This window comes from Nicotiana tabacum, chromosome 2 (assembly GCF_000715075.1).
Source record: "Nicotiana tabacum cultivar K326 chromosome 2, ASM71507v2, whole genome shotgun sequence".
In the NCBI taxonomy this organism is placed as follows: domain Eukaryota; kingdom Viridiplantae; phylum Streptophyta; class Magnoliopsida; order Solanales; family Solanaceae; genus Nicotiana; species Nicotiana tabacum.
In genome coordinates this window covers 23,449,032-23,463,420 of record NC_134081.1, presented here as the reverse complement: position 1 = coordinate 23,463,420, position 14,389 = coordinate 23,449,032, and the positions used below count along the sequence as shown (strand labels likewise).

The 14,389-nt window shown below is 35.9% G+C and overlaps 2 protein-coding genes across 4 annotated transcripts; both read left to right on the top strand.

Moving 5' to 3' along the window:
* Positions 1-5,502: 5,502 nt before the first annotated feature.
* On the top strand, positions 5,503-11,536 carry LOC107782364 (uncharacterized). Of its 3 annotated transcripts, none has more exons than XM_016603241.2 (7): positions 5,503-5,660; positions 7,628-7,840; positions 9,073-9,139; positions 9,531-9,862; positions 10,058-10,199; positions 10,459-10,584; positions 11,016-11,536. In XM_016603241.2, the coding sequence occupies exons 1-7, from the start codon at positions 5,639-5,641 to the stop codon at positions 11,398-11,400; spliced, it is 1,287 nt and encodes a 428-aa protein (XP_016458727.1). In that variant the 5' UTR covers positions 5,503-5,638; the 3' UTR covers positions 11,401-11,536. The 3 variants fall into 3 exon arrangements, with proteins under 3 accessions (XP_016458727.1, XP_016458726.1, XP_016458728.1); XM_016603240.2 differs by having other exon boundaries at positions 9,070-9,139; XM_016603242.2 differs by lacking the exon at positions 7,628-7,840 and having other exon boundaries at positions 5,535-5,660.
* Positions 11,537-12,647: 1,111 nt separating this feature from the next.
* LOC107782363 (arogenate dehydrogenase 2, chloroplastic) lies at positions 12,648-14,114 on the top strand. The gene has a single exon (XM_016603239.2). The coding sequence runs from the start codon at positions 12,823-12,825 to the stop codon at positions 14,002-14,004; it is 1,182 nt and encodes a 393-aa protein (XP_016458725.1). The 5' UTR covers positions 12,648-12,822; the 3' UTR covers positions 14,005-14,114.
* The last annotated feature ends 275 nt before the right edge of the window (positions 14,115-14,389 follow it).

Below are 14,389 nucleotides of genomic sequence, written 5' to 3'. Positions count from 1 at the left end.
ATAAAATTGTGGGTCTTTTCTCACATTCCAAATCATATTTTTCTCGAATAAAATGAATAATTGATCTCAACCATACGCATTCCCTACTTGCTTCATGAATAACTATTATTTCAACATGATTTGAAGAAGTAGCAACAATAGATTTCTTTGTGGAGTGCCATGATATGATAGTACCTCTACATGTAAACACGTACCCGGTTTGAGATCTAGCTTTATGGGAATCAGATAAATAACCTGCATCTGCATAACCAACAAGATCTGCACTATCTTTGTTAGCATAAAACAAACTCATATCAAGAGTTCCCTTTAAATATCGCAATATATGCTTAATCCCGTTCCAATGTCTCCGTGTAGGAGAAGAACTATATCTTGCTAGTAAATTAACAAAAAATGCTATGTCAGGCCTTGTAGCATTAGCAAGATACATTAGTGCACCAATTGCACTGAGATAGGGTACTTCGGGACCAAGGAGTTCCTCATCCTCTTCTGGAGGTCGGAACAAATCTTTATTCACTTTAAGTGATCGAACAACTATTGGTATACTTAATGGGTGCGCTTTGTCCATGTAAAAGCATTTTAAGACCCTTTCTGTATAGGTAGATTGATGGATAAAGATCCCGTCTGCTAAATGTTCAATTTGCAGACCAAGACAAAGTTTTGTCTTTCCAAGATCTTTCATCTCAAATTCTTTCTTAAGATATTCAATTGCCTTTTGGAGCTCTTCTGAAGTTCCAACAAGATTTATGTCATCAACATAAACAACAAGTATAACAAATTCTGAAGCCATTTTTTAAATAAAAATACACGGACAAATAACATCATTTATGTAACCTTCTTTCAGCAAATATTCACTGAGGCGATTATACCATATGCGCCCAGATTGCTTTAAACCGTACAATTATCTTTGTAATCTGATAGAGTACATTTTCCGAGATTTTGAATATGCTTCAGGCATTTTAAATCCTTCAGGGATTTTCATGTAAATTTCATTATCAAGTGACCCGTACAGATAAGCTGTAACCACATCCATTAGATGTATTTCAAGCCTTTCACGTAAGGCTAAACTGATGAGATATCGAAATGTTATGGCATCCATAACTGGTGAATATGTTTCTTCATAATCGACTCCAGGTCGTTGTGAGAATCCTTGTGCAACAAGGCGAGCCTTGTATCTTTCAACTTCATTTTTATCATTCTTTTTTCGCACAAAAATCTATTTATGACCAACTGGCTTTATACCAGCAGGTGTTTGGACTACTGGTCCGAAGACCTCTCTTTTAGCGAGTGACTTTAATTCCGATTGAATTGACTCTTGCCATTTTGGCCAATCAGATCTTTGTCGACATTCTTCGACAGATCGGAGTTCAAGATTCTCACTATCTTGCATAATGTTAAGTGCAACATTATATGCAAAAATATTATCCACCATTATTTCAGATCGATTTAAATTAATCCCATCACCAGTAGAACTTATTAAAAGTTCCTCACTCACTTGAGTCTCAGGTTCATTAATTTCGTCAGGAATCTCAGAACTAATCAGATCTTGGGTCTCTTCAGGAGATCCCTTCATAATATCATTTTGATCATTTGTCGATTTTTTTTTTCTAGGATTTCGATCCTTAGAATCCAAAGGTCTACCACGCTTCAGGCATGCTTTAGCTTCACTAGCTCTCATGCTAGTAGATGGTCCTGCTGGGACATCAATTCGGATAAGCACATTTTCTGCAGGGATATGCGACTTAGTTATCCTTTTCGAATCAGTAAATGCGTCTGGCATTTGATTTGCTATATTCTGTAAATGGATGATCTTCTGGACCTCCTAATTACATATAGGGGTACGTGGATCAAAGTGAGATAATGATGAAACTTTCCACACAATTTTTCTTTTGATTTTCTTTTTCTCTCCCCCCAATTGTGAGAAATTTGTTTCATCAAATTGAAAATCTGCAAATCGAGCAGTAAATAAATCTCCCGTCAATGATTCAAGATAGCGAATAATAGAGGGTGATTCAAACCCAATATATATTCTTAACCTTCTTTGGGGGCCCATCTTACTGCATTGTGGTGGTGCTACTGGCACATATACAACATATCCAAAAATTCGGAGATGGGAAATATTTGGTTCATGACCAAAAACTAATTGTGACAGAGAATATTTATTATAATATGTTGGTCTGAGATGGATAAGTGATGTTGCGTGCAAGATAGCATGGCCCCAAACAGTAATGAGCAATTTTGTTTTCATAAGTAGTGGTCTTGCTATCAATTGCAGCCGTTTAATAAATGACTCTGCAAGGCCATTTTGAGTATGAACATAAGCTACAAGATGTTCAACTTTTATTCCAACTGATAGACAGTAATTATCAAAAGTTTGAGATGATAATTCTCCAGTATTATCAAGGCGAATAGCTTTTATAGGATAATCTGGGAATTGTGCCCTTAATCGAATTATTTGGGCTAATAACTTTGCAAACGCCAGGTTGCAAGATGATAGTAGGCACACATGAGATCATCTTGAAGATGCATCTATTAGGACCATAAAATATCTAAACAGCCCACTTGGTGGGTGAATAGGTCCACGTATATCCCCATGTATACGTTCTAAAAAGGCAGGGGACTCAATGCCAACCTTCATTGGTGATGGTCTAGTGATCATTTTGCTTTGATAACAAGCATCACAAGAAAATTCATCATTTGTAAGAATCTTCAGGTTCTTTAATGGATGCCCACTCGAATTTTCAGTAATTCGTCTCATCATTATTGATCCAGGATGGCTCAAACAGCCATGCCAAAGCACAAAAGTATTTGAATCAGTAAACTTCTGGTTTACGATAGAGTGTGCTTCAACTGTACTAATCTTTGAATAGTATAAGCCAGAAGATAAAGTTGGTAACTTTTCTACAATGCATTTCTGGCCAGAAATATTCTTTGTAATGCAAAGATATTCCACGTTCATTTCATCTATTGTCTTAACATGATACCCATTTCGGTGGATATCCATAAAACTCAACAAGTTTCTTCGGGACTTGGAGGAGAATAATGCATTGTCTATAATAAGTTTTGTTCCCTTAGACAGAAATACAGTAACTCTTCCGGATCCTTCAATCAAACTTATATTACCAGAAATTGTAGAAATATTTGCTTTTTCCTTATGCAAATAAGAAAAGTATTTCTAATCCTTGAATATGGCATGAGTTGTTCCACTATCAATTACACAAATATCTTCATGATTGGTCTTTGATCCAAACATAATTTGAGGATTATCCATATTCTTCAAAATGACATAAACAAAATAAATATGATAGTAAACATCATTTTCAAAGCATAACTTTTATTTATGTACAACAATTACATAACCATATTATCTACTACAAACAACAAAAATTAAAATATTTACATTTCTACAGATTCACTACCAATTACATGACTTGTTTCTCCTTCTGGGAGTGTAAAATAATCAGCTACATCCAAATGCATAAAGTCTAAATTATCTTCAGAAATAAAATTTGCTTCAGCATTTTTCTCTGTCTTCTTCAGGGAGGCTTGATACAGCTCTACCAGGTGCTTTGGCGTACGACATGTACGTGACCAGTGCCATTTTCCTCCACATCTATAGCATGCATTTTCTGTCTTTGCTGCTTGCACCGCTTCATGCTTTTGTTCCTTCCTTTTCCACTGCTGGTGGTGAGGAGGGTTCTTTAGTGCATTGTTATTACCACGATTAGAGTTTCCTCCCCGACCACGGTCATGACCACGACTGGGGCCACGTCCTCTTCCACGCTTAGCTTGGTGGAAGTTTGTCTCATTCACTTCAGGGAATGGACAAGAACCAGTAGGTCGGCTTTCATGATTTTTCATTAATAGCCTATTATGTTGCTCGGCTACAAGAAGATGTGAGATAAGTTCAGAATACTTTTTGAATCCCATATCTCGATATTGCTGCTGCAGGAGCATATTCGAGGCATGAAAAGTGGTAAAAGTTTTCTCCAACATATCATGATCAGTAATATTGTCACCACATAGTTTCAATTGGGAAATAATTCTAAACATAGTAGAATTATACTCACTGATAGATTTAAAATCTTGTAGCCTTAGATGAGTCCAATCATAACGTGCCTGTGGAAGAACGACCATCTTCAGGTGGTCATATCTATCTTTCAAATTATTCCACACTATGACTGGATCTTTAATAGTAAGATATTCCATTTTCAGGCCCTCATCATGGTGATGGCGTAAGAATATCATTGCTTTGGCATGGTCTTGTTTTGATGCCTGATTTTTATCTTTGATGGTGTCTGCCAGACCCATCACATCAAGATGAATTTTGGCATCAAGCACCCAAGACATGTAGCTTTTGCCCGATATATCCAGGGCTACAAACTCAAATTTAGAAAGATTTGGCATTATTTAAAAAAAGAAAGTTCGTACCTCTAATACTTTCAAGGTATTTTCTCGAGATGGCAGAGTCTCGTGCTGATAACGTATTATGAAATAAAGACAGTAAAGTAAAGACAAGTATAGAGAGAAACTGATATATTATTCAAACTTCAAACTTCTCTACATAATGAACTGAAAACTCCTCTATTTATAAAAGAAAAGAAGCTGCTATGTAAGCTACTATTGCAAGCTGATGTGTAAGCTGCTGCTGCAAGCTGCTTGTAAGCTGCTACTCTAAGTTGCCGTGTAAGCTGCTTGTAAGCTGTTACTGTACCAGATATAGATAATCTTCTACCATGGGTAATATTTGTCCATAACGGAGTACCGAAAGGATAAGCTTCTTCAGGAGGCTTATTTCCAATAGAGTACTAAATAGATAAACATATTTACGGCGGAGTCTCATATGGATAAACTTTTTCAGGAAGCTTATTTACAACAGAGTATTAAATGAATATCTATAATATAATATATTTATAACACAGACTCCCTTTTAAAGATAGTTGCGTGAAATATGTGAATTTGCGGGAAAATGACAAAAATAGTCACTTATCTTTTAGGTATATTCAAAATAGTTCCTTAAATATATCTTGAGCATTTTTTATCCTTTAAATTTGTTAAAAATGAGTATTTTTTTGTTTCTACCAAACAACAATTTTGGTTGTTGGATTTAATGAGATATGTGAAGAAAAAAGGATTTAATGGAAACTGACATTTAGAGGTATAATTTTTGCACCTTTTACTATTTTTTTTTCTATTTCTGGTGTCTAGTGCAGTATTTTTAGATGGATATATTTGGTGTAGTTTTTGGTATTACAATTTTTGTAATCGGACGAAAATTTTTTCTGTAATATTTGGTTAATTTGTTTTTCATAAGTCTGTTAAATATAATTAAGACCATCTTAAACCTACCCAGATAAGGGACCATTTTTATCAAGTTTTTATATTGACATTTGCCAAGTCTTCCACATATTATAAATCGGCAGAATTCCAGAGGCTGTGCCAGCAAAGCTCTAGACCCCACAGCATATGGCGTGTGAGAAGATAATAATTTTCCTACATAGTATCTCACAATACGACTGTCTTATTTCTTCTTCATTAAGGCAAATTGGTTATATATATATATCATCTTAGGGGAGGTTATGTTAAAAATAACAATTTCGAAGTCAATTTCACTCACTGAGTTTTGAATTCGTTAGGAGCAATGGAGGAGCCACTGTTGACAGGTTAGTCTTTTTCCCATCATCATTAAAGCTTAAAGCTTGAATCTTTTATGTTAATTTCTATGCCCTTTTCTTGCTTTTCCCATTTTCTGTAGCTTAATTGTCTAAAGATTGAGTCTCTTATTTCAGTCTCTATACCCTTTTCTTGCTTTTTCCATTTTGCATAGCTTTAATGCTTATAGCTGGAACCTTTAATGTCAATTTTTATGCCCTTTTCTTGCTTTAACAATTTTGAATAGCTTAATTGCTTTAAGTCTGAATCTTTTTCTGTCAATATTCATACCATCTTCTTTGCTTTTCCCTTTTTGCAAACCTTAATTGCTGAAAACTTTAGTCTTTTCTGTCAATTTTTGTACCCTTTTCTTGCTTTTACTATTTTGCATAGCCTAAATGCCTAAAACTTGAATTTCTGCAAGATTTTTTTATACCCTTTTATTTCTTTTCATATTCTGTTTCGCTTAAAGCGTGAATCTTTTCTGTGAATTTTTATCACCTTTTCTTGCTTTGCCCTTTTGCATAGCTTAATTGCTTATACCTGATCTTCCTTTTTTTTTTTCCGGAAAAGGGCCTAAAATGCCCCTTTACTATATGAAATAGGACAGGCTAGCCCTCTGATAAAAGTTGGTCTCTATTCTGCCCTTGCCGTCAACAAGTGGGCTCGTATATGCCCTCCATCACTAACGGGGACTTATAAAGCCATATGGAATATATGTGAGGGCAAGTTAGACCTAGTTCGAATTGTACAGAGGCATATATGAGTCTTCACAACTCTATATCAGTTTACTTAGACACCTATTTGACAACACCAAACTAATTATCATTGCAAATAAACTCAGTCACAGACACAACAAATGAACGGCAATAACTTCATTAAATCCTTGTACAAAAACATAATGCTTCATAACATAATAAAACACAACAATTAAGCCACAATAACACTAACATTACATATCATTTCCCACGGATCCAAAGAACATAACAAAACATCCCAATATCACACACATGAAAATCCACATCTTCTTTCGAAATTTAGCATCAAGCACAACTGAGTACTCTAAATCGGTCACTTTCTTCATTAGAACATTTCTTTCCAATTCCAAGGCTTCGATTCCTCCATGATCGACGAACATCATAACATTTTCAAGATCAAATTTTCCTTTAGAGAGCATTTCTTTCACGGATTAGAGCTTCCTTTTCCTTCTTTAAACTGCATATGAGATTTGAAACTCTAGGAGGAAGCTCTTTATCTTGCCATTCCCAATAGGAATATTTTTCATCCTAAAAACCAAAAATAAAAAAAACAAATTTACAAGCAAATCGGAATAATTAAAAGAACCCATCAAAAAATTTACTTACCTCATGCTTCTGGCACTTGAAAAACCTTCTCCCAGCATTTAAAGGAGTCCATGCCATAAAATAATTGGCAGCAAGTCCGCAACGACACCTCCTATTCGACCCCTTTGAGCTACTAGAACATTCCGACATTGTCTTTTGTTGTCTTTTGTTATGATTCCAACCGTTTGAGCTACTAGGATTTAATGAAGTCATTGCCGTTCATTTGAATGTTTGTGTCTATGACTTAGTTTATTTGCTGTGATAATTAGTTTGGTGTTGTCAAATAGGTGTCTAAGTAAACTGATATGGAGTTGTGAAGTGTTTGAGAAATGACTATTATAACTGACTCATATATGCCCCTGTACAATTCGAACTAGGTCTAACTTGCCCTCACAAATATTTCATGTGGCTTTATGAGTCTCCCGTTAGTGATGGAGGGCATATACGAACCCATTTGTTGACGGAAATGGCAGAATAGAGACCAACTTTTAACGGAGGGCTAGCCTGTCCTATTTCATATAGTAAAGGGGCATTTTAGGCCCTTTTCCTTTTTTTTTGGTGTCAATTCTTATACCCTTTTTCTTGCTCTACACTTTTTGCATATCTTAATTTTGGAGTCACGTGACTTTTTGCAGCAAGGGAAACAGGTCAAAGAGGGAGTGAGAGATGGAGTTCTTATGAGAATGTGGGAAGGGCGGGCTCTGTGATCCCTACGACATCCTTGGCCGGATCAGAAGTCAGTGTCGATGAGATTCGGTCTGCTGCTTCTATGTCAGTGCCTTACTCTCCTTATCTCCATGCCCCCTTGATTAGCTCTCCCCAATCCCAATCTCAGCCACAATCTTACGGTAAGTCGCCCGCGGACATATTATCTTATACTGGCTTATTTTGTGTTGAGTTTTATATACTCCCTTTGGTTTATTTTATAAGGTGGTGTTCGACGGGGCATAGATTTTAATAAAAACAAAAGACTCTTGGCAAATTCCAAAAGTACCATTCGGACCTGTGGGTTTAAACATGCCATGATATTTTTGTGGCTATAAGTATACTTCATTAAGGGTTAAATGAGATTTTTGAAGTTGAAAATTTTTTAATATAAAATATGTCATTCTTTTTCGAACAAACTTAGAAGAAAGAGTGACATATACAAAATGGATTGCTGAGCGCTAAAGGTCCTTAATCTTTGCCTTAGTTTACTGTATTACCATTTTAGTTCATTTGCTTGGTTTGATTTAATTGTACAACAATTTTTAATTGTCTTCTAGCTTTGGGACTTTTCAGTTTATTGAACTTTGATGAAGGGGGTAATAGACCTACCTTCAGATTTGAGTTAGGAGCTTCTCATATTGGTATTACAAGATGGAGTTAAATACAATCTTCTCTAATATGGCTTGAGAGCCTACCATTTTTTCCTCTCTTCTTTATAAACTCATTGTTTGCCTCAGGTATTGTATTCGCTGTTGTTATTATTTTGTACTACTTATCCTTTATCTCCCTCTTTTTCTTCTCTCTTCCTTTCTTGCTTTCCTCCTCCTCCTCCTCCTCCTCCTCCTTCTTCTTCTTCTTTCCGAGCCGAGGGTCTATTGGAAACAACCTCTCTACCTTCGGTAGGTAGGGGTAAGGTTTGCATACATACTACCCTCCCCAGACCCCACCTGTTGGGAATATACTAGGTATGTTGTTGTAGTTGTTCTTTATAAACTCATACCTATGTTGGTGGTGCTTGCTTATTCACGGTTGGCAGTTGGTTAGTACCAAACCTCTGGTCTTATCACTTGCATTAAGTTTCAACACCATGTCTTTTATGAAAGTTCTATCGTTAAATACATTAAAGCTATCTGGCTAAATGTTTACTGCCTTATTTTGGTGGATGATTCATGATACGATGTTGATGCCTTTGCGACTTTATCCCCTTTTTGTTTTTCCTTGGTAAAGTTCACAGCTGTGATTAGGTCACTTGCGCTAAGGCACAAGTTTTTTTTTTTGCTCTAGAGTATATGTATAACTTCCCTGCAGTTTCATCACTGTCTTATTGGTGAATATTGCGTTAGAAAATAAAATATATTCTCTTTTCTAGCAGAGCAAGGGATTGTTTATCAAGGTGGGTACTATGGAGCTGCAGGTGAAGCCGCTGGTGATCTAAGGAGGTAATTACACAGCATTCCTCCGAACACAGGTCTTGCTTGGGCCACATGTGTTTTATTAAGTATTTGAAAATAGTGCAACCCTAATGGTAATGATTTCAAATACTTAATAAATATGGGTTTCTTTAAGTATTAGAAATCATTACCATTATAGTTGCACTATTTTCCTTTACTGCTGGTTTTGGTGCACCAATTAGTGTTCTGAAACAAGTAATAAAAAGGACTAGGACCTTACAATATTTGAAGAGTTACGACATAAAGATGATTTCCATATGTTACTAATTATTACTATAGTTTTGTGCATTCGTCTATATTTTCTTCCTTTTTGGCTCCTTGAATTTTACATTGTGGTTATTTTTGCAACAGCATGTTGATTAACTAACTCTTTTGGCAGGCAAGTGCTAGACGATGTAGAAGTACGAGAGTTGCTTATAGATCATGTTGGCCATCGCTGCTGTTGGGGAAGTCGTCCAGCTCGGACCTGGAAGATTCATGCAATTGAAGATTGCAATGTCTATGTGGGAACGCTAGAAACTTTCACGGAAGAGAGAGATACAATTATAGAGAAGGAGCCATACTCCACTGGCAGCATTGACGGAAAGGACAAGGGGCCTGAAATGGGAATATGGGAGTTGGATTTAAGGTCTGAATTTCCTGTATTGTTTGTGCCTTACAAGGAGTCACGACTGAGAATTCCTCATTCGGAAACTATAGAGAAATGTTCAGGTAATAGACATGGTTTGTGGGATAATCATTTTGCATTGTTAATAGTATAGTAAAATAACCTCTTAAAAAGTGTATAATAAAACAAACTTGTGTCATTGCTGAACTGTCTACGTAGTCTTTTAACCTTTTCCTATCATGTGGTTCTTGGGTTAAAGTTGGAGTGATTTTCATGATTTCGCTCTAACTGTTTCACAGGTTGTGATGGTCGTGGAAATATAGTTTGTCCTACTTGCAATGCAGATCAAGATCCAGGGTTTTACAAGGAGGGTCAAATGGCCCAGTGTCTGACTTGCTACGGAAGGGGTCTAATTGCTCACAAGGACGGATCTGACACAATGTGAGCTTTTGACAGATTGTTAACTGTTTCAGTGCATTTCTTGGTCAAGTTTATTCTTTTTTCCTTGACTAACCATAGATGAAAGAATAAAAAATATTCTACTATTTCAGCGTCTAAATTCCGTTCTCTTTCAGTGTTTTTGCCTTTCTGGAAACAAATGCAAATCCTTTTTAAACTGCTGATCCCCCTCCCCCCAAAAAAGAAAATTGAGGTGTCTGACAATTCTAAATGATTTACCGAAAACATCTTTCTTTTGCAGATGCCTGAAGTGTAAAGGTAATGGGAAAATTCCTTGTGCGACATGTGAATCTCGTGGCCTGATCAAATGCCAAACATGCCAAGGTGGTGGCTCTCTTTTGGCATGGAAAGTAGCTGTTGTTAGATGGTAATCTATCTTTACTTTTGATTTATTATACTCAATTAGTCATGCATATTACAATCAAGGAAATCATGAGGTTGTCAACTGAATGATCAGGCATTCTGTATTTATTGTGTTGCCTCGTTCTATGCCCTGCATTGTGTCCAGAAAAATAAACCAATTGCCCAACAGAATACCCACATTAACTGACACCCATCACAACATAATAATCCCTTTGTGGTTTCGTAATAGTTCTGTCCGGAATTGATGGCTCTAAAGCACTTGACTTGTCTAATTCGACATAACTGTATGCCATGAAGCGTGAAAGATGAGGACTTTGGTCATCGTTATAGCAAACAGTATCTTATCGACTTATCCATATGATTTAAGGTATCTCGTAGATTTTGGTACTGATGTAGAGGACTAACATGGCGTGCAAACTTGACATGTTTTCATAGGAGGACACTTTCAACCCGGAAAGTAAACGCTACAAGTGGAGCAGGTTCTGTTCCAGATGACGTGTTTCACCGAGCGAAGGGAGTTCAGTTGTGCAATAACCAAGCTTACCAGTGCACTCCAGCCTACTTTGCTGATTCATATTTTCTTAACAAGTTCTCTTCTGAAGTAATTGCAGAGAGGCCTTCTATACCTACTACTGCAAGGATCATATGCGAGCGACACACCATCTCTGTTGTCCCGGTGACTCGCGTGACCATGACTGATCGTAATCGCTCCTTCAGTTTCTATATCATTGGAAATGGAAGAGAGGTTTATATGAAAGACTACTATCCTTCTAGGTTTTGTTGGGGCCTTTGTCCTTGCTTGGAATGGTTGAAACTATAATTGAAAAAACTGAATCTGTTTCTTCATTATTGGCCTTAGTTTTGTCCCAAGAGTGTTATGGGAAGAACAAGTTGGTTTTTGTATAGAATATACTGTATGCTTTCCAAGAATAAAGGGTTTGTGTTCCTAACAATAATATCATAGTTGTTTTATTAGTTAGTTACTAAAACTTCACTTGTTCCTAAAGGCCTTAGTTTTATTAGTTACTAAAATTTCAAAAAGAATATAATTTTGAACCTATAATTTCAAAAGTGTAGTGGGTTCATAGTAAGAGACTAAAGTTAAACCTGTCAAATATAAATTCTAGATCCACCTCATTACAATAGTGCATCCATCCTTTTGAAATCTTGGATCCGTCTCTGTTTCGGAAACAACTTCTCTATCTTCACGAGTTAAGATAAGGTTTGCGTACACACTACTTTTTTCAGACCCACTTGTGAGATTACACCGAATATATTGTTATTATTCTTTATTAAAAATCCGGCACCGCCAACACCATGAGCAGTCATGTGGCACTTTCACTTCCTGCATTTCAATTCTGTGCATTTTAATCATGACAATACGAAACATATTACTTAGATATGTAATGACGCACTAGTACAAACCCCACAAAAATAAAGCAAGTGAATCTAAAAACAATCCAATCCTTTGAAGTGTATGTGCAATCCTAGGTTGAGAACCTGCTACGAATGTCACATTTGAGCCAATTGCAAATAAAAAATTCAGCAGCCCTAGAATTTGACATAAATTCACGTGCTAATATTGGTGTTTGCACACGAGAAAAGACTGAGACAGCCAACAAAGTCTTCAATAAAATAAAGGTATAATTCTATAATTCACCTCTTCTTACAAGTGCTTTGAATTGTTCCAACTTTTCTTTTTGGAAAGACTAATTTAAAATTGGGAATAGAAAACCTAAATTATTTAGTATTCGATATTTGATAGTTTATTTAATTTATGTCGAAATATACTTATAGTCAAATACATATAAGAATATGTTTTCATATTTCTGGTTAAAAGATTTTAAACTATTATAAATAAGAGTGTTACTAGGTTATTTAATGTGCGAAGATTTGTGTAATATTATAGAAAGCATCCTTAGATTTATAATAAAATAATTTTCTTTCATAGTACACTTTTATTTAATGATTAATCTGTATTTACCATATTTTTATTTAGATTGTTATGTCGCTTTCCTCGCACCTATACAATCGCAAACATCCCCTATATAAACTCTTATTAAGCATTTCATCTTTAGTTGAAAGCTCTCTCTTTGATTTCTTCCTACAATAGGGGAGCTTTCTTTTCCTCCACGTACAACAAGCCCTATTTCAAGAGTGCTTTTTTCTCTCCCTCCTATTGTCTAAGAAGAGAAGACTAACATTCACTTCAATTTTTATTAGGTTCAATAAAAACCAAACCATGTTTTCCCTTTCATCTATACAATCCAACAATATTATTCAAACTCATTCATCTTCATCCCTACTCTACAACAACCACCACCACGGTCATTTTCGTCATTCGATCATTTCAACTCGACCTCGACACCACTTACTTTTCTCTTTTCGTGCCCAAAATTATGATGTAACCACTACCACCGCCACCAACGCCTCAAATCCAAATCGAATTGATGACAATCAAACCATACTTCAAGAAATTTCTAGATCATCGAGTTTCTTGAAAATCGAAGAAAATACGTCATCGTATTCTCTTTCCAACTCCAACAAGCTTAAAATAGCTATTATAGGCTTTGGTAACTTTGGACAATTCATTGCCAAGGCTTTTATTCAACAAGGTCACATTGTACTAGCTCATTCTCGTACTGACTATTCCCCCGTAGCAAAATCCCTAAACGTCAACTTTTTCCAAGATCCTCATGACATATGTGAGCAACATCCTGACATCGTCGTACTCTGCACTTCCATTAATTCCCTCGAACGAGTCCTTCGTTCCCTTCCCATCCAAAAGCTTAAGCGTAACACACTTTTCATAGACGTGCTATCCGTCAAAGAATTTCCCAAGAACATTTTTCTTCAATTACTACCTCAAGAATTTGACATTTTATGTACTCATCCTATGTTTGGTCCAACAAGTGGAAAGGACAATTGGAAGGGGCTACCATTTATGTTTGACAAAGTTCGAATTGGACAACAGGATTCTAGGATTCAAAGGGTCAACAAGTTCATTAATATTTTCGAAAAAGAAGGTTGTAGGATGGTGGAAATGAGTTGTTCTGAACATGACAAGTATGCTGCTGGCTCACAATTTATTACACATACTATAGGCAGAGTGTTGCAAAAACTAGGACCGGAGACAACACCTATAAATACAAAAGGGTACGAAAAATTGTTGAATTTGATGGAGAATACAACTGCTGATAGCTTTGATTTGTATTATGGTTTGTTTGTGTATAATAGTAATTCTATGGAGGTTTTGGAGAGGTTGGATATGGCTTTGGAGAGTGTAAAAATGGAATTATTTGGGAAAGTTCTTAAGAAGTTGGAGAAGAGAGTGGAAAAGGAAAGTAGGCTGGCTTTACCTACTCCTATTACTAAGAAGATTGGAACTTTGCAAGTTGAAATGAAGAAAGATGCTATTTCTTGATCCTAGCTAAAATAGTGATGTTTAGGAATATTGAAATTCAAGTCGGTTATTATTTAAAATCGTTTTCAATCTTGTGGTTGATTTGTTTAATAAGAGTTGATATTTTGTAACTTTGATTGGAGTATCATTTTCTGCATCTTGTTAGCATTTTTAGACTCCGTAAAGTGGTTAACTCGTCCCCAATTGTAGACTTCATATCAAACATAACCCTAATTTTTAACTACTTTTTGTGAAACAAAGGTCGACTCCAGAGAGTAATAGATTATTGAGTGGTGATACCGTACTTCCAAAACCATGTAAACTGCCAAATGCATACTAGTGGAAGGAATTTTTTGGAGTGCTTATTATTGTCCAAAACTATTTTGATCTCCTATGTTATAAGAGT